The following is a 21,043-nucleotide window of genomic DNA, read 5'->3' as shown; positions in this document are numbered from 1 at the left end:
AGGTACTATGTATATGGCATAAACTGGTAGCAATGGCTTACCTTAGCCATAGCTCATGTTTTATGGGGCAAAATTCACTGAGAGGAGACTGACAGAAGCAGAACTCCATCCATTAACTGAAGGATCTCCCTGCATTCAGCTCTGTCAGATCAACATGGGTTTAAAAGGAAGACTTGCACAGTGTTAAAAGATAAGTCAGAAAACAAACGTCTGACACTAAGTGCTACTGCTCATGATACAAATCAGCAGTTTTTTAGGGTACTCTCCTTCCTCTTGCCACCAAGTTTAGGAAACTTCTTTCTCTTAAGCTGTTTAGCTTAAGAACTCAGTTACAGTAGCAGAGCAGCTATTTCCACCTTGGGGATCAAGTGATATGCATCAATTACATTCCTAGATCTTCCCAAAAAGCAATTTAAATTTTTTAATACAGATAAACGCATCACATTTTCAAAAGCCTTTCTGTCTTTTGTCCCTAGGACCTATCATTACCAAGCAGCCAACACTCAAGAAAAAGATTACTGAAAACAACCCCAGAAAACCAAAACAACCCAAAACCTCAACAAACAAACAAAACAAAACAAACCCACCACCATAACAAAAAAACCCAAACAAAAAAAACCAAAAACACCAAAACCCAAACAAAACCCAAACCAGACCAAACCAAACAAATTCAGAGGAAACAAAAAAGATACTTGCAGGAAACATAAACAACTGCATTGAGAAAGGAACATAGATGCCTCTCAGCCATGTTAGGCCAGAGCTGTGTATCCAAACAATATCATCTAAGTTTTTTGGGGGATGTTGCTGATATTTGTTTTTTAATTGATGCTGTTCTACTCATTGCTCTGGTATACGTCAGCAGAACAGGTGGATACAGTTTTCCTGAGGCTTACCAAGGTGTCCTTATACTGAACTGTTTCCTGTTTGCTCTGTGTTTTACAGCTTCGCAGTTTAAATCCATGAAATATCGATTCCAAAAATGGATTCGTTGAGGTGAATGCCTGTCTCTCTGTGAAGCTCACTTGCAAAGGACACTGTTAATAACACTTGTTTATGACAGCAACACTTCGTTACATCACGACTTGTCTGAAGTAAATGAGGTATTTCTGACTTTTCGGGCTATTTGACTGAAAATACTCCTGTGCTCATCGCTGCCGTGCCTCTGGTTGGGGTCCCGACAAGGCTCGCTAAGCAGTCACGGCCACTGATGGGCGACAACCCACAGCTGTAGGACCTGCGCAAGTTAGTGCCTTACGAGCCCCTCCACAGCTGCTGCAACCGCTCCAGCTGTAACCAATTTCGATAACAGCACTTCAAGCGCCAGCCTCCTGATTTAAACCTTTCTGGGGCTCCACTAGCCGCGTACATTTACAGAGCTAAATCCAAGCTCACGGTGAGTGGCCTGCCCGTCGCCAGGCCCTGAGAATCGCGACTAGCCCACGTCGCAGCCTGTCCCCCAGCACCGAGGGGCTTCCTCCCCTTGCCTGCCGGGCGAAGCGGCTGCCGGCAGCACGACACCACCCACGGGTCGCGCGCCGCGCTCCAGATCTCCCGCGAGGGCAGCTGAGGGGACGGTGACCTTGAAAACAGGACACAGAGGAAGCAGTACGCAGCAGAAGAGCACGACCCTCCGAATGTGCCGCCAACCACCGGGACTACATTTCCCAACGTGTCGAGCGGCGCGGGTGGGAGGGAGGAGCGCGGAGCGACCTGCGCGGTGATGTAAGAAGGGGCGGGGCCGGCGTGAGCGTGAAGCGGGCAGAGGAGAAGGACGCGCGGGGGGAGCGCGCGGGAGGAGGGGGCGTCGCACCGGTGAGGAGTGGGGCCGCGTGCGCCGCCGCCGCCATTGAGCTCGAGAGCGAGGCTGGGCTGGGGGCGCGAGGCTGAGTAGGGGCCGGCCATTGGCTGTCGGCGCGCGCACGCGGGGTGCGGTGGGACCGGAGCGGGACCGGCTGCTGCTGCGGAGTTGCGGCGCCGGCGGGGGCTGGTCGGGGAGCTCAGCGGTTCAGTCCTCCGCGGTGCTGTCCTCCATGGGGTCGGGGGCGGCCGGCGTGCCCTGCCCTGCTGCCGTGATGAAGTGACAGCGGACGGAGAACGGCGGCGGCGGCGCCCCTTGCGGGCTACGAAGTAAAGGGCTGCTGCCGGCCCGGCCCGGGGCGGGCGGCGGGGGGGTCCGGTGAGTGAGGCGGCGGCGGCCGGGGCTCCCACCCTGCGCGGCCCGCCTCCCCCCGCCGCCCGCCGGATTGCGCGGGGGTCTCGGTGAGGGGAGAGTGGGGGAAAGGCGGCGGCGCCGGGACGGAGCAGGCGACGTCGGTGGCGGAGAGGAGCGGCCGCGCCATGAACTACCAGCAGCAGCTGGCCAACTCGGCAGCCATCCGGGCCGAGATCCAGCGCTTCGAATCGGTGCACCCCAACATCTACTCCATCTATGAGCTGCTGGAACGGGTGGAGGAGCCGGTGCTGCAGAATCAGATCCGCGAACATGTCATCGCCATCGAAGGTGAGCCGGCGATCCCGGCGCGGTGGGGAGAGCGGTAGGAGGCGGGGGGTGCGTTCTCCGCGTCTCTTCCCGAAGCCCCCGAGCCCAGAGTAGTAGCGGGCTCATTGGGAGCAGGTGCCCGCGCTCTCCAGGCTGCGTTCCCTTTCTTCATCTCCCCCTGGCAGGGGTTTTCGGAGGCGTGTGAGGGTCTCTCGGCCTGGTCTCCATCGGTTTTCCCCTAGCTGGATGCCTAGAGTGGTCCCTCGGAGTGGGGGTTTGCTTTGCAGCCAAGCGGGAGCTGGGCTTGTCGGGAGCGCGGCTCGGAGGGGAAGTTGTTTTGCTACTTGGCTGCCGCTGCTGTGCAGGCAGAGCAGCGGTGTTGTTAGGGCTGGGTTACGGTAGGAAGGGTGATGCTCGCCTTGTCTGCAGACGGGTTGGAGAAAATGAGGTTTTCTTCGGTGCTCCGTGCAGTTCCCGACGGAGACGTGTGAAGTACGGGTTCTGTTTTAGCGGTGTTGAGTGGGTAAACAAGCTGTACAGTTGGATCTCAGAGTCGTGGGTTGCCTGTACAGCGGTGTGAAAGCAGGTTTGAAGGCAAGATGGAGATAAGTCTTCTAAGCTTAGGTTTATTTTCATCCGTCCCCGAAGGAGCACTACGGAGACTCCTGAACTGCTTAGGACATGCAAAATCAGGAAAAAAAAAAAAAACAACCTTACTTTTGCAAAATCTGCAGGTATTTTTATTAACTGTCACTGGAGTTAAAAGGAGTTAAAAAGAGCAGATAGTATTTGCCAAGATTTTAAGAAGAAAATTTTGAGTTATTTTGTGTGAAAACTTAGAGCTTTGCGTTGTGTGCTTTTGCAATTGAAATCATCTGCCACCCTTTTGGAAGGGATTCAAGCCAGCGGAGGCTGATGGACAGCAGCTGAAATAGAGAGCTGCATGAAACCGTCTTGCGGTGTTGGCATATCTTGTCCTTCAGTTATATGCAATAAAAAACTTCTGATGGAAAAGCTGCTGTTGAGGTTGTCATTTGAAAGACTGCATTATCCCCTTGACTCTTAAGCAACACAGCTTGAATAGACAGAGATAGGTTTAATGCCGTTAACATTTTGGGGGGAGGGTGCAAAACCACCCCCTCTTTAGTGTCTTGTACAGCGAGTCACTGAGACTGGCAGTGCCTGTCACTTATTAAAGTCCCCAGCTAAGTCTATGCATCTGACTAAGTATGTGGTAGAGTTTTGTGATACTCTCTGCAGTATTAGGCACTTGATTGAAATTACTGTGTGTGGCTGTCAGCTTCTGGGAGTCTGGGTTGACGCCTCCTGGGAGTTCTTGCTATTTGCCCTCTTTCGCTGGAGAGATGGAAACTTACGAACGTAATTTGTGGGAAGGATGGGGCAGAGGAACCGTGGTTCCTTGCTCAGTGCGATGGCTGTTTGGGCTTCTGCAGGATAGATGATTCCTTCAGCAGAACATTTTTTTTTTTTTCAGAGGCAATTAATGCATGTTTATATGCAATTAATACATGTTTATGTGTACAAATGTTTCTTGAATAAGATGCCTGGAATGTAGTGATGCAGCCAAGTTTGTGTTGATGTGGAGGAGGCTGTCAAAGGCTGTATGTAGTTATCTTCACAGCATGGGACTTGTGTTAGTCTTTTCACGTATTAATGATTTGCCTTACCTAACTGTAGCTCAGTTCATTTGTCAATCACAGACTTTATAACCAAAATAGCAGCGTGCAAATGAGTGTTTCAAAAGCAGAGTAAAATTTTCTTAGAGAATTTGCTGTCTAGCTCATATTGGTCATTGAGTCATGAAACCAATAGATCTGAATCATGGGAAATATTTCTCTAGAAAAATATGTAATTTAAGTCTTTTCTGTTCTGAGGGCTTTTCAGCTAACTCGTAGGTATTAAAGTTGGCATATATCAAAAACCTCAGAGTGCTTTAGATTACAACCCCACTGGACTGATTTTTTTTTTTTTTTTTGTAAGCATCCTTTATTTCTCACTGATACCACCTTTTAAACCTAGACGGTAGGGATGTGTTGCATGTAGGAAGAACTTAGAAATAGTCATTTGTTTTCTGGGTTTGCAATTTTTCTGCAGAGTTGACTGTGACAATGATATTCCCCAAATCACAACCACTTCTGAGTTCCAGGTACTCAGCTTTTTACTGTCAGTGAGGAATTGTCATGTGGTTGGCATGTGGCTGACGTGAGAAAAATATTAAGTAACTTTTTGCTCAGTTTTCTCCAGTGGAACAAGAACTGTACCCTTTAAAGAAAGGAATATAATCTTATTAGTTCAGGCTGCTTTAAACGGTAACTCTAACATGTGCTCCTTGAGCAGCTCAGACAATACTTTCCTGCTCAAAAGACTTCTGACAGGTCTGGAGGGGAACATTGTTAGAATGTAAAGCAATTTGAGACTTATTTTGGTGGAGAGACTATTACTTATTCTCAGTTTTCAATATAGTGTGGCACTATCTTTTCAACACTTTGTATTTTATTGGCAATGTAAAACCCTCCTTTTTATGTTTTGACTTCTATGATAGCAATGTCTGGACATACTGGACCAATGACTGTAACAATAATGTGAAATTAAAATTGCACTTTCAGCGTTAGCAGTTCTGTATGTTCAAGTACATAAGTTGTATGTAATCCAAAGAGACCAACTGTTCAACATTCCTAAACTGGGTCCTAAATTTTAACATATATATTTTTTTTGCAGAGCTTCTTTTCTTCTGTATTCTAAGTGAGATGTGATACTGGGTAAAACAGTTCTGTGATATGAGTTCATTAGTTTTTCCTCATTGGATAAAGCTGCTAAGAATTGGTTGCTTTGAGGTTTGTGTGTTTCATAGAGTTGCAAAACCAAGAGTTTAGAAGTGTGTTTCCATTCTATTCTCTATGTATGAAATTCATTTTAAGTAGCCAAGGAATTTTAGATGCTGTCATTTAGAGTGCTAACTGTAGTAAAAATTATCTTCACGTGTACTGTAGTTCACAAGCTCAGTTACAGCAGCAGATGCATTGGTACTTCTTCAGTATTAAACAGCTCTTTTATCAGATCTGTTGTCTGCTGAGGGATGGAGACAAGAGAACATGCATGGACTGGAACAGTCATTGCTGGAAACATCTTGGGGTTTTGAGGTACAATGGTCTTAAGGTGTGAGTGATACATAAGGATAGGTCATGGCTATGTCAGTTCCAGTTTCTTTCATCTAGAATGAGAGCAGCTTTATATGGTAATATAACTTTAAGATGAAAAATGAAGGGAAGATGGCGGAAAAGTTTAAATTCTAATCCTTCATGAAGGATTTTAAAACAATTCAAGATGTCACTGTCATTTTGGCTAGCAGTCTATAAAAGTACTTTTGCTGATACTCTTATTAACAGATGCTAATGCAGCAAGTATCGAACATCTGAAATAGCTTATTGACCTTTTGCCCAGTGGCAAGCCTGCCAGAACAGATTCTGCTGCACTGTGGGGCTCAAGCAGATTTTCCTCACTGGGAAGTGTTTTGAATCTTCTATTAGTAAAACAAAGCATAGTGATGAGGCTTAAGAAACCTGTTGCAGTGTCTTGTGAGTAATTTGAAGATGTCCCCTGTAGTCTGTGCATTGCCTTTTTTTTTTTTTTTAATTTCCCCACTCTAAATGAATAGGAAAATATCTTTTTTTAAAAACTTGTTAATCTAAGGGGATGTTGTTGCTTTAGTTCTTAGGGATGCCTTACCAGACGTTATTTAATTACAAACTGCAATGTTCCAGAGCATTTTGTGATTTCTAGTCTAATTTTTCTATTTTAAAGGAAAAGGTTCAAAAGTGTGTTGTGAATGCCAGTGTGGGTTTTGAAATTATAACTATTAAGGGCTTAAGTCTTGGAACAAATGTGAGATCTACAGACTTGGAAATTACTTGTCAGGGCAGTACAAAGATGCTGATGCACTGGGGAAGTGGGTAGGTGGGAGAAAATGGTAGAAGGCATAAACCTTGCTTTATACTTTTTTTTTCTTTTCAGTCACTTTTAAAAGTACTGTTTCTTGAAAATAGTGATCAAGAGTGGAGCTAAAACTCTGAAAGTGCAAATGTGCATGAGGCATCTGTCATTAACTGGTGTGGCAATCCACATTGGTGTTATTGCCTGTTGTGGCCATTCTTTTCTTTATCTTTGCTACTTCTTAAATGCTGGCATCATGTATGTTGTGGATGGACTACTATTGTAGGACTACATCTTATAGAACTTAACACTCAATTTTGGAGTTAAGTTAATAATATTTTAATACTTGTTTTGCTACTCCAAGAGATGAGTTGAAAAATCCATGTTTTGTAAAAGCATTGTTTGCTGCTCTGAGATGTTAGACCACAGTCATTTTTCCTTCTTAATGTGCCTGTTCTCTGGTACTTGATGGTATGAAAATGGCAGGCACATCAATGATCAACATTTCTTAGCTCTCTGTTATGGAAGGAGAGTATCATTATTAGTTGACTTTTCTTCAACTTGCTGGCTCTGTGATAAGAGGAGGGTGAATCACTGCTGTGTACTAGCTTCTTAACAGTGTGAGCCTTCCTGCAGGTATACAAATAGCTCACAACAAGGAGCAAAAGCTGATTGTAGAACAAGCCTTGGCACAGAGTTATAGCAAGTTGCAACTTGGAAACAATGATAGTCGCTCTGAAAACCGTTTGAATTCCAGTCACTCCTTTTTTCTGGACTGTTGAAACAGATTTAGGAGACCTGGGCACCTCTGTGCAAGTCTGGCTCTTGAGGAGGGAATTTGGCTATATATTGTTATTTCAGTACATCAAGAGAATGATAGGGTAGTTCAGATACTGAGGCATAAATGATCAAAACTGAAATCAACTGAGCATTGCAGAAATTAATTGCATCTTGGAATGTTAATAGCCTTCACCCTATTCAAAGGTTTGTTACTCTTGTGCTTTTTCAAACTGCAGATGAAATTGTATGAAGTGGTAAAACCGATTGTCCAAACAGCCATCTTGTTTCAGATTTCTGTGAGAGAGGGCAGTGACAGAGCACACTGGTACTGTGCCTTTTATTTGTTTGCTGGGGGATTAAATTTGTGTGATTCAGTTGTAGGGCATCTGAACCCATTATACTTGGTGCATGAGTACATCTAGGCAAACTCTGAGCTTGCATATATGCACAAAAAGCATTGACTTCAGTAGTGATTGTTGCGTTTAAGAATGAGCATAGTGTGTCTGGAAGGAAGTCTCCTACTGCCCTTTTCTGTTGGCTATGCAGGTGTGACTTTGTGAGCCAAGCTGTGCATTAACCTAGCTAAAACATAGCATTTTTCCACTGTGGTTCTGTCTTGCTGCCTGTAGACCCTCAACACAGACAAGATGATAGAATGGAGGATGTATTTTGTAGTTGTGGTGGGTAGTATCAAAAGGGAAAGATGTTTCTTTTTGACTTGGAAGGTCATATTTCAGCATAGGAGTGACCAAGAGAATTTAAATGCATTGCTGTACTTGTGTGGTGAAATACAAGTTTGGTTTGATATGTATGTCTTAAGTTACTGGAATGTCTTATTCAAAGGTCGAGTGACTGTGCTTTCTAGCTTTAAGTTATATCCTGCATTTCCATTCTCAGCAAAACTTGTATGATGTTCTTGAGTGAGAGCATCAAAGTTGCAAATCAAGAAGAAATCCTTAAAGCCATTAACTTTTTTCTGTGAGGCAAAGAAGGAGACATGCTGTGGATCCACTGGTGGTGTTGGAACAAATGTGTTGTGAGGCTTCAGGTTTTTCAGGGAGTGTGCCAGGCTTCTCCCACCGTTTGCTTAGGGGGATTATTTTAAAGCAGCATGCAATAATGCTGGAATAAGAGTTCATGCTGCTGTGTATACAGATTGCTGGTTTTATTGCTATTTAAATTGGCAAACTAGTTTGACTCCCTAAGAAGAGGGGGCAGTCAGCAGTGCAGCAGCTGAGACATCTGATTTGCTTTGGCTGATCTTGGGCACTTGGGAAAACGAAACACACCTTACAAAGTCAGTTGCTGTGTTCATGTTCTTCACTGCACTTCGCTAAGGCCACAATGACAATTGCAGTTTCCTGAAGGTGATGTGGATGCTCAAGATGTGTCTTCAAAAGATTGGTTTTCTATCTGACATATTCATAGTCTCAGTCTTGATTTTACCACCTGAAGAAATTGATTGGAATCTTGGATCTCATGGTGAAAAAATATATTGTAATTCATTACTTCCAAACATACTATAATCTGAAAGTTACAAGTGAAATTAAACCCCCACTTTTTTTTAAGAATGACAGAGGTTAGGGGTGGTGCCAGGCAGATGAAGGACTTCTCAGACATTAGGAATACTCTGTTCTCTACTGCATCACAGTTGGAAATTGATTTTTGTCCTTATGAATAAGCGAAGTAAATGGCAGTATTGATATTGTTGGCAAATCTTTGGAGAAAAGGTAATATAAGCTCAAAACAATCTTAGTAGCTGAAATAGAAAGCACAGTTGCTGTGTAACCTTCTGCTGACAGTGCATTTCAAACATCTGTTTCTGTGATTTTTATCGTTTATGTTGAGTATTCTTCCTGACCTTCGTACACATAGCTTAACATCATTTGTGGAAAACATCTGAAGTGATTACTTAGTAGTCTGTAGTGGATAAAGTTTCCCTAGTCTGAGAGAGAAAATGTTATATTGAATAGTTGTGATCATTCTAATATTTGTGGGAATAAGAGATTTATCTCCTGTAATATTAGTTTTTGTCCTTGACTACCTTTAAGTACTGTTGGTACTTCATTTCACCTACACAGAGGAGTGTGACCAAACTTCTTTTTGTATACTCACTTGTCCTTATATGGTGAGTTAATTGAGCAGGCAGTGACAGACGTGGACAAGTTGTTAAATACTGCTTATTTCTGGTTTAAAGACTTCTGCGAATTCTGTACAGTCAGGACTTAAATACAGCTTTATGGATGTCTGTATGGAGGGAGGTGCAGATGTGGTGCCCCATGGTGAGGGTGAGTGGGTGCTCTTCAGGGGTCAGTACCCAGGCATGAGCCAGAACAGAAGGTTAAGGGTAAAGATCCCAAATACTTTAGCACCAACTTGGATCAGGAGGCTTAGACCAGTTTGGCTTGGGGATAGTACTGGTAGACTTTCTGTCCACGTGTTGTGTGCTGTGCCAGTTCCTGTGCAGGAGAGTGGCTTGTCCTGAGGTCCCTTCCTCCATGCCTGGTCATGGTGGGGTGTGCTTTTTGTTTTGCTTTTACTTGTTTGTTTGCTTCAAAAATAGAAACTCCTGCTTTGGCATTAGTGAGGCTACCTGGGGTACTCTGTCCACTTCTGGGCTCCCAGGACTAGAGATGTGGGTGTACTGAGAGAATCCAATGAAAAGAGTTAAAAGAGCTAGAAAAAAAGTAACATGATTATCTGTTGTACTTACTTACTGGGCGTTTCATTCATCTATAATAGTCATTGCTCTGCTAGAAAGCAGAGATCTCATGTTTGTATGGTTTTGGGTTTTAAGTCATTGGTATTGAACCTTGTTGCTGTCCTAAAAAATTGAGTGTTTAAAGGCAATAGGAAGATACAGTTCAATTGCAGTCAAACTCTCCAGCATGTGACTATAGGGCAATAAGTATCTTTTGAGTGATGATGTTAAACTTTTAAAGGGATTTTATAAAATCTGTGTATATGGAAAAAAAATGTCAACTGCTTCTTAGTCCTTTCACCAGAGCTTTTGATCTGAAGGTATTTGCAATTAATTTCTACTTCTGCTGTAATAAGGCTCTAAATGCTGCATGAATCTTGTGACTCATGTTAGAAATGAGGTAACAGAGCTGTCTCACTTAGGCCTATTTGGGCTACCAGGGATCTCTGACTTCATAGAAAGTTTATTTTAAATGTGGATTTCTGAAGTGGAAACTGAGGGGCTGTCAGGTTCCCTTGTTGGTTGTGAGTCCGTTGTGGGCAGCTGGCAATTCCAAAGCCCTCTGGAAGTATTTCATGTCTTTTTTTTTTTTTTAAGTGGTTGGAAGCAGATGTGTTACTTAATCAATATGTGTATATTCAGCTTCATTAATGCCATTTCAGGATTCTGACCAATACAATATTTGGAGCCTGGAAAATGGTATAAATGAAAGGGTGTTAAGATGGCAGTGCATTTCTAATGCAATGTATGACTTGGGCTTTAATTTTTCTTCTCTTGCTGTTTAAGTAAGATTCAGTGAACCATTTAAGTAAGCAAGTACCAAAATCAAAGGGCTGATGTATGCAAAATGTGTAATTTCAGTGTCTTATTTGGTAGCATTATTTGTTTACATAGTTGACTAATGAATGTAAACCTGATGATTAGACTGTTTTGGTAATTTTGCTTTTTGTACTTCAGAAAAATACAAGCTAGCAAAGTGATTAAGAATATTGGAATTTCATCTATAGCTTTAGCTGTACTGCTTATGCTTGTATTTATTTATGAGAAGTTTTGGATGCAAATTTTGAAGGGATTGAGGGACTGTTTATAGCCTAGACCAAATGTATGCTTGACAGTTCAACTTGAAACCTGTAGAAAAATCCTTGGTTGTGCCTACATTTTATACCAGTCTAAAGCAGCAGAGGAAGCTCTTTGTTAGTAAATTTTGTTCTTAATTACACCACTGTATTTATACTTTGCAATTATAATTTTTCAGTAACATAACCAGAAGGAGGACTCAGCAAGGTTTTGTAGCATCCTGTATGTTACTCTCAATACTTTCTCAGGTAAGAGTAGTGTACAGGTGTGTGAGTTCCATTACCTTACTGCTTTGACTTCCCATGCTCAGGAGAGCAGCCAGAAGCCTGTCTTTGGTTATCAGCAGCAACTGTGTTCTCTAAAGGAAATACACTAGAAGCATGGCAGCCTGGGTGCCCAGACAGCAGCTGTTTAAATGGATACCACTTAACTTTGTAAACACTCCAGTTTCTGAGTTAACTGGTTGGGAACCACAAGCAATGCTATTTGTGTCACTTGGTCAATAATTCAAGACAGATGTCTCAGGACCTCAAATAAGGAGGCTGCTGACAAGAACTTGTACAAAGATGGGAAGTGGATGCAGCAGAAAGATGTATTAGGTATTAGACTTTGGCTGAATACACTTGTTTTGCATTTTTGTTTCTTATGGAACATTTAATTGTTGAAAGACAGCTTCTATGCAGAATAGTAGCTCTTATGGTAACTGCAGCATGGTACTGGACAGCAGATGTAATTTCCTATGAATGACACAAGAAAGTAGTGGCATTTGAGAGCAGGATCACCTGCCTTCTCATTGATGTGTGATAAGAATGAACCCAGCAATTTTAGGATTCTGATATGGCTGTCCAATGCAAGAATGAAATTGTCAATATGCTTCTCTTGTCTATGCTGTTGGGGCCTGTCTTTCTCCATGGAGTTAGTCAGTGTTAGGTGGAGTGCAAGCCTGCAGGTCTGGTATACTTAGCAGACATCTCTAATCTAAACTGCATTGCTGGGGTAATAAAAGTCATGAACTGAAGGTACCATAAAGTTTGTGTATTCCTGAATAGTAGAGAGGAGATGGCCAGTGTGGTGGACAGATGAGGAATTTTGGTATGAATGATCTGGTTTTGGATGTGAAAGTTTTAGTGGTGGGCATGTCAAAAGCATTTATCTTCCTTTTTTTTTTTTTTTGCCTTAAAGATATGTGGACTTTTTCATTACAGCTTCTCTCGGGAGGCTGGTCTTGCTGTAAATGATCAGACAGTTTTAGTAGATGCTGGTTTTCATCCAGCAGAACATTTCCTTAAAGATACCAGCCAAACTCAGGAAAAACTCTTAGCAAGAGGAATGGTGAGGGAGATTGAGATGTCCAAGGCTGTACAAGGATAGATAAAGCAGGAAGTTGAAATGTCTCCAGGCAGGGTTCCAGGTTCAGGAAATAATATTAAATATATTTACCCAGATAACTGGAGAGGGAAATGTTAGAGCTAGGTAACTCCATTATGGAAAGGATCTGAAAGCATTCTGAAAGCATAGAGAATATTGTGGCTCTTCAGTGTAAATCTGTGGCTTTGAACTAGGTTAGCAGGTGCAAGTGGATGAAATGGTCCTTTCCCCCCCTTCTGCCTTCTACAATTTTACAGCCAGAATTATTCATTCAGTGAAATTGCTTGAGGTAGCTTAAAGCTTTATAATAATTTTAATGTCACAAAGCCAAAAATCCAGTCATCAGCCTTCCTGTGGCAGCTGTTCCAACATGCTAATGCAGAAAGCCAATGATAGCAGTAGGAACCTACAGCATTTTTTGTTAGCTTGGCTTACTAAATTACCTATGATCTTTTCAAAATGCTGACTGCAGGATGCAAAAGATCTCTTGGAAACTAAGCATTAAGTAATGTTGGAATAGTAAGAGGGTGTAATTGAGCTGCCATCCATATCTTAGATTTGAACATTGGCATGTTTGATACACCTAATGTAAGGGTATGAGTTAGGCTTTAGTGACTTTCTTGGTGTGGAAAGATTAAAATCTGATACATTTGTCATGGCGAACCGTTGTGGTCGTTGCGTAGCTCTTGACCATCTACAGACCTGGTAGGCATTTAATTTCGGCAAAGGTGGTGTGCTCCTGGAAGAAGGTGACAAGTTAAGCCTGGTAGGAAATGTGCAAAAATCAGAGGAGCTGTGATGATTCATACTTGCTATTCCAGGTACTGTTGGAGGCATATTGTAAAATGGGGTGGGCCATGTATCTTCTATTTGGTTAACTTCATTATTTAGCACTGAAACTGGCATGATAGCTTGGAAAATCATAACAGATATGGGCATTTCAGAGTGAGAATTCTGATAAAGCAGTTAATTTTGTTAAAGGCACCATCTGCTTCTGGCTAGAAGGTGTTATTGGTTGTATTGCCAAGGGTACAAGTGTCAGCTATCAAAACTAATAAATGATGACAGTGAAGGAAAATAATATTCCTTTGCTTTCATTAACATAAAATCAATAATGTACTGGAGTTTTGAAATGCCTTTGTAGTAAAACCTTGTTAGTATTCTCAATACATGCTCAAGTCTTAATAGGATTATTTTCTTTTTCTGTTACTGTGAATAAAGCCAATACTTTTCCTTCAAAATACATTGTTCCTAAAATATTTGGTTTAGATTGCTGTTTGAGTTTGGAAAGATTTCTGTGGGTCTTTGAGCAAGCTTCTGACCCCTCTGCACATAGTGATGAATACCAACTTTGCATTGTGTGAAATTGCAAAAACTGACAGTGCTGAGAGTATGGAAAAAAATCTATAGCTGCAGCCTCAGTGTATGTGGGGCTTTCCCATAGTAATTTATCAATCACTTTTCTGTGGCAATCCTGTTACTTGAATGTGAATCTGTAACACCCTTGGAGTTGAGTAAATGAAAGAAGGAAGGAATAGAAATAAGGTGTAGAAAAGTAATTTTTTGTACCCTGTGGCAATTCATCTATTTAGTCCCATTTCATTACTTTTCTCATGCAAAATAAGATTCTAATTTTAAATTGCATTAGCCAAGCTTCCGAAATACTTCATTGCTATGAGATTGTGGCCTTTAATCTAGATGTATAACAATACAGTAGTTTATGGATGAAAGGAACTTGCTGTTGACTTATCTTGAAAAAATAAATTTGGGTAGGGTGGGGCTGACAGCTTGAGGCAAAGATACATTGAATAGGTGGATGCATAACCTCTGAGAGGGAAGTTACTCATCTGGCTACCAATACCAGCCAGGTTATCTGCACAAGTATTTACTGGGCATCTGCCTTGATAACTGCTTAATGCATTTGAGAGCTGGTATTTCAGCTGAAGTCAGGGGAGCTACAAAAAGGCATTTCTTCTCCGGGAATATTTTGCTTGCTGGAACATCTTGCTTCCTGCATAATAGAGTGAATTCAGTTGCTATTTTGATTTATGATGCTAATTGATGTGGTAGTTGATGGGAACTGCATGTACTAATTGCTGGCTTGCTAATCCTTTCCAAATTATCTGACAAAAGCTTTTAAAATAGAGCATTACGTGTTTTTTTTTTTTTTTTTTTTTAAACTGTTCATTGTGCAAACATAAACAGTTGGGGGGCTCTGTTGTGCTTGGAACTGCCTGTTCTAAGCACTGGTCCATTTTAATCACTGTAAGGTTACTGGGGAAGTTCAGTGGCTTTAAGGTAGTCCTACTGTTGTTTTTTCATGGTGTTCAAACAACCTCTAGAAAACAATTTTCCGGCATGCTTTTTTCCCCTCTAAATTTCAGCAGGAACAGTACCATTACTTAAATGGTAAAGGTAGAATATGTATGATGCTGGGCTGTCTGTTTTTAGGTAAGGAAAGACCTGGTCTGCAGTTTGAATTGATGTTCATGCATATGTGCCAGTCAGTGCAGCAGAAACTGCAGTGGGTGAAACATGAGAATAAAATTGGGAGTAATTCATGGAATAGTGTTAAGGTACATTGACTGTTTCTGGCTCTGGTAAAGGAAAGAATGTATTAAACATTTCATTTACTGGGCAAATCAATCAACCCTAATGTGAACTGGAAAGCTTTTGTATTTCTGGGCTGATGTAGAGGCGAATCAATGTTAGATTATGGAATGCAGGAGGAAAGACCTGTTTGAGGAGAGGCAGATAACAGCTGATTCTTCACTTTGGAGAGTCATAGAGCCTTCTGTGTCAGCGGGGTAGCTGGGCAGAATCTCCTTAGTATCTGTGGCTCTGTCAGTGTGTGTTGCAGTGAAATCAAAATACCTTCATGTGTTAGACTAAAGTTCCTGACAGATGGTTATTTGACAAAATATATGCTAATCTACCTTGAACTTAATATTCCAAGGTGTCATAGACACTTTAATGAATATGAAGTTTGCTAATTTTAGACTTGCTGTGGGAGCAAGGAATTAAGCATCAAGAGTACAGACAGCTGAAAGAAATTAGTTTTGAGGAGAGAGGGGGGAAAAAAAGGTAGTGACATACTGATGTTTGACTAAGTTGAATGTAGGCTGTCAACAGTAAGAGGCTAAATACCTCAGTGACCTAAAAAGTGCAAGAATACCCCTTTAGGGATTACTTGATGTTAGGTGATGACATACTATTAAAATTAAAGCTGAAATACGTATCCCTTGATTTGTGAACTGGGCCAGTCCAATGGCTTTTTAACAGGAATGTAGTAGATAAATGAGGAAAACCAATTTTGCCAGATTTTGTAAAGAGCAAAGTACTTTACTGGTGTTGTTTCAGATTTGTTTTTAAATTAGTATGTAAATATGATGGGTTACTGAGAAAGATACTTCATTGAAACTTGTATATGAAAATTGTTGTCCTGAAAGGAAGTGACACTGAAGTATTTTAGAAGTTGCTTGGTAGTCTTGATTTCAGTGAAAGGTACTATCAGAGGAATCTCTGTTACTGTCCAATGTTGATATATTTCTCATGGATTATCTGACATTCTGCAGCTGTTTGTGTAGCTTTGATACTCTATCTCTACTCAGCAAATGGGAATATTGCCTACTAGGTGAGCAGTGATATTTGATAAAAGCTCTTCAGTGGTGACTCATTAGGTAAATCAAATACCAATAAGTAGATACAATTACAGATAGGATTAGAGCTTTTTAAAACAAGATCAGCAAAGCTGTGATACTAAAAATTCTATAAGATATGAACAGAGCTGTATAAATGGTTTTAAATGTGACTGTGTGCATGAATATTGGAGCTGGAACAGAACTATTGAGCTTGGATACAAATGTTAATGCTAATGCAGAGGCTGCAGTGCAGATTGTGGGACTTGCAAAGGATCTGCATGCAGCATGGTTGGTCTGTCTTGATGTTGCATGCCGTAGTAGTTAACACCTGCAAGTAGAATCATAGAATCATAGAATCAAGAAGGCTGGAAGAGACCTCAAGGATCATCGAGTCCAACCTGTCACCCTAAACCTCATGACTATCTAAACCATGGCACCAAGTGCCACGTCCAATCCCCTCTTGAACACCTCCAGGGATGGTGACTCCACCACCTCCCTGGGCAGCACATTCCAATGGCCAACCACTCTCTCTGTGAAGAACTTTCTCCTCACCTCCAGCCTAAACCTCCCCTGGCGCAGCTTGAGACTGTGTCCTCTTGTTCTGGTGCTGGTTGCCTGGGAGAAGAGACCAACCCCCTCCTGGCTATACAACCTCCCTTCAGGTAGTTGTAGACAGCAATGAGGTCACCCCTGAGTATGTAGAGAAGGTACTGTAGTTTAAATGTGATGAATTTGGGCATGTGTTTTCCTGCAAATTCTGAAGAGTTTTGTTTTGAAAAATAAGGATGTGAACTGTTTATTCTTTCACTGTCAATTTCTTGCTTTCCTCTTAACTTGTTTATCAAGCCAGTGAAAAGGCTGTTCATAGCTAGGTATGTCAGCAGAGAGAGGATGTATTCCAACCCCAGGGGAATGTGTTCAGTAGACAGTGATTAGGATACAGGTTTCACTGAGGATAGCGTGTGGAGGACACTACAGGATGCCATAAACCTCCTCTACTCCCTCATGACTACCTCCTTGGGTTGATTTGTACTAGTTCTTAGGGTGTCTGGTGGGTGTTCTGTGAGGATCACATCTGGATTGTGAAGAGCTGCTATCTGTGTGCTTAACAGCCATATGTTGAAATATTTGTGGTGGGTTGAAATTACCCCCAACTAATTTGGAAAAACTACCCCCTGCCAAAAAAAAAAAAAAAAAGTTGCCAGACTAGCTCAGAAAGTTTGGAAGCAAATGAAGCTATATTTACAACCAAACTATAAGAAATAGGAAATGCAATGAATATGTACAAAATATATAATATATGTATAATATATATATATTTACAATTTATAAACAGCACAAACTCCTCAGACCCCCCCTGGATAGATCCAGGGGACCTGTTCACCTCCTCCCCTCATCCCCCCTCCCTTCTTCCTGTTACCTCACACAGTAGTCAAAACAGAGATACCCCAGCAAGGCCAGGGAAGAGAGAGAAAAGAAAGTTGTAAGCAGAAGCAATTAAAGAAGAAAAGGGAGAAAATTGTTTATGCCTCTTCCTTATATTCCCATTAACAATCCAATGAATTATGTAGACCTTATCATTAGTTTTCTTTTGCATCCAGTGGTAATTTACTTTCAGTCTTTGCAGTCAGGAACTAGGCTAAAGTTACCCCTTCAATATTAAAGTATAAAAAAGTAAAACCAAGTATGAGTGCAGTAGGCTTAAACTGGAAAGTAAGTGCTTTAAATTTCTTCTAAAGTTCTGTAAAAGGAACAGGGAAGGCAGCATAATACTAATTATTCAGATTTTGTATTTGTTCAGATTTTGTATTGCTGAATTATTGAAGTAAAAAAAAACAGTGACAGTGAGGTCTTTCGTTGAATTATAGTCCATTTTTTTAAAGTACAGAGCATCAGAGCAGAGTCTTAGAAGATAGTCCAGTAAATTTCTTGAAAATGTTTGCTCTGTAATAGTTATAGTGGCTCATTTGTTGTTGTCTAAAGTGGGTCTTGTGTTGGATGTTGTGGTTGAGTTGTTGCATAAACACTTTGTATTGCACATTCTGTGGGTGTTGCTGATCCTGGAGCTAGAATAGTTTCTAGGCAAAAGTGGTTGCCTTGAGCATTAAAGAAAAAGTAAGGGGAAACAAATGGAATTGGAATACATGGGAGAAAACTGTTAGGTTTAATTTTTTTCTCTTGCCAAGGTGAGCTAATAGAAACTTTGCTGATGAAAAATGTGAGATGCGAAATGATAACTTGGGGAGTGTGTGTTTTTTAACCATAACAGCTTGAAAGCAAGTAATTCCTAGGAAGAGATAAAAATTGATGTTAATGGGCAAAGCATAGCTATATATACTTGAGGTATGTGATAGTTCTTTCCCAACTTGAAAGTGATTTTTTTTTTTTTCTTAGTGTTTGTCTCTAAGCAGGACAAACAGACCATTGAAATGTAGGTGATGAATTGAGTATAGGGGCTTCAGTGTACACTGGTTTTATTCTAGCATATGTTTGGCATGCTTGCCAGCTGTTAGTCATCAGAAGTAAAAAGAAGCAAAATTCTCATAGTACTCACCAGCTGCTGTTCCTGGGAAACTGAGGTATAAACTATAAAATGATAGAACGTGGGAGAACTCTAAAGTCTCCTGGATTACCACTTCAGTTTTGGATATTGTGAAGCGATTTGCTGGATGTGGTTCTGTTTCTGGTCTCTGTGATGGCCAACTTTAAGACTGACTTCTATATTGACCCATTTAAATCAGGTGCTCTTTATAATAGAATACAAAAGCAAAGATTTTTAATTACAAATAGGTTATGGCACTTGTTTAATTTGTATCTTCCATCTACCTGTCAGGAAATGTGTAGATGTGACCTTATTTTTTAAGTGTTGAGAAAGGTTTAATTTCCTGCTATCAGGGACAGTAAATCAAGTTGCTTTTATTTATTTATGTTGCATTCAAGTGCAATGTGATAGGGGTGTCTTTATAAGGAGAGATATGTAAAGTACTTTGCTAATGACATATTGTGATACAAGATTGAAATACTTGAGATTCAAAATCAAATCCACTTACAATGCTGTTTAGTGACACAAGTCAGTGCAAACCGGATGGTTTCAGAAGGAGTCAAGTAGTAACTTCACATATTTAGGCCTGTTGAATAGCAGAACTGATGACTTCTGGTTTCCTGTGGTTCTGTCATCTTCCTAGAGAACTTTGCTGGTTTTCATCAGCTCTCTTGTGTGCTTCCTTCTGTAAGCCAAACCAGTAGCAGAAGAGGAAGCAACACATGCAGCAGCTGCATCCAAGCTACCTGTGTGTCAGCAAGAACCCCTTTGCTGATGTGATGGAGCGTGTGGAGAGTGGCAAGTGGCAGGTCAAGCAGAATTTGGCACATGAAGTCTTCCAGCTGGAAGACTACTTAAAGCATTCTTCAGTGTATGCTTCTCCTGAGCATTTTGTTCTCTAGATTTTTCCTGCTGTCAAATCAGCCTGAAACTGTGTGAAGAACTTGAAATTTCAAAGTGGAAGAGAGGATTTTTCATGTTTACATGTGAGGTTTACTGCAACATGATGTTTTTCATCCAGTGGCGGAACTGACTAGCATTAGCAGAAATAAACTATTCTACCTTGTGCTCTGTGCCTATTCTTTAGGAGGTGAAGTCTTTATGTGGAGAAACTGATACAGTATTTGCTGCCATGTTGGAACATGTGGCTGATTGGTAGTCTTACGGAAATGATATATTGACCAGATGAGGCCTGATTAATAATGAATAAAGTTGCTTCAGTACTATGGGAGGTTGTGTGGTTTTTTAAATCTCTATTTTATTTTTACATAAATGAAGAAATTAACCTTAAGAAAATTATCTTACAAACCCCACAAAGTAAAGCTAGTTTAGTCAAGCAAGCGAAGTTGGTATCTGAGGGTTATATTTCTGTGTTCCTTTGTGCTGTGGGGTTACTGCAATTTCCATTCAAGCTGGATTGAAAATTAGATTATGTACTTCTTGATTGCCAGTTCAGATTTAGCTGAAAATACTAACTATGTGAAAGGCTCATGGTCAAGCAGAGCAATGAAATACAAACTTGATAAACCCATATGTAGGCATTTACTGTCTGCTGAGAGTATTGCTGAAGAGTGGGTGAGCCTGTAATGATGAATTTGCTGTTGCTGTACGAGGAGGATTCTTCCACTCCACCTCTGGACCCTTTCAGAGGGTCTAGCCCTTCAGTGTAAAAATAAGTAACTGTCTTTCTAGCATAGCAGGCCCACAGAAGACTTAGATGAGCTTTGGAGCTGTTAGAGGAATGGGTGTGGGATTGCACTGCTAGGTCTAGGACAGGTTTTTAGGGTGTCAGAGGTCTGCCAGCTCTGCTCAGTGGGTTGCTGGCCTGCACCTAAACCTTACTTGCCTTAAGCAAGAAGGGCAGAGAAGCAGTGCTGGGCAGCAGCTATTGTAACTGAACTGAGCAGTAGGCTGAAAAATAACTTCCAGGCTCTAAAGAACTTGAACCTGTTTCACTGGGAGCTATATGCATTCTCCCTTTATCTGCAACTGATTGTAAACATGTTGAACCTGTCGTGTAATCACCAGCCTAAGGTTTTAATTAACCTTGCCAAAAGGGTTTTATGCATCGTTCTTACAATTGCTTTTCATTGGCTATGTGCAAATTAACACACTGATAGAGTTGTATTGCATGCAAGTCATGCAGCTAAACACAACTTTAGTTTCAGCAAGAAGAAATTTATCATACAAGTACTCAAAGATGATACAGCTCAGTCTACTTATACTGGCTAGGTGTTGAGGATTTTGAGCTGAACACGATGTACATGTGCAGTTGCTGCTAACCTACACAAGTTAGTCTGTAGCTTTCACAACTATCTGTTGATGCCTGCCGATATCAAGGAAAGGAAATACTGTCTTCAGTATTTCTAAGCCATAATTACTCTAATCTTTTGCTGGACTTGACTATCCCCTGCTGTTTCTTTTTTGGAGGATGATCATGTCTCTTGTTACGAACTTGTGAGGTTGTGAGCAGGCATCTTTAAAAGCAAGAGGCGGTTGTTGCA

The 21,043-nt window shown here is 41.3% G+C and overlaps 1 protein-coding gene across 3 annotated transcripts in view; it reads left to right on the top strand.

Moving 5' to 3' along the window:
• Positions 1 to 2,337: 2,337 nt before the first annotated feature.
• Positions 2,338 to 21,043, top strand: part of AGAP1 (ArfGAP with GTPase domain, ankyrin repeat and PH domain 1) — a 375,696-nt gene continuing 356,990 nt past the window's right edge. For all 3 annotated transcript variants that reach the window (XM_054380803.1, XM_054380802.1, XM_054380801.1), the window contains exon 1: positions 2,338 to 2,500. In XM_054380803.1, coding sequence (XP_054236778.1) covers positions 2,338 to 2,500 — 163 coding nt within the window. The remainder of the gene's footprint in view (positions 2,501 to 21,043) is intronic.

The sequence above is a fragment of the Indicator indicator genome, chromosome 5, assembly GCF_027791375.1.
Source record: "Indicator indicator isolate 239-I01 chromosome 5, UM_Iind_1.1, whole genome shotgun sequence".
In the NCBI taxonomy this organism is placed as follows: domain Eukaryota; kingdom Metazoa; phylum Chordata; class Aves; order Piciformes; family Indicatoridae; genus Indicator; species Indicator indicator.
Note: the sequence above shows the minus strand (reverse complement) of the source record. Positions and strands in the feature narration are given on the sequence as shown.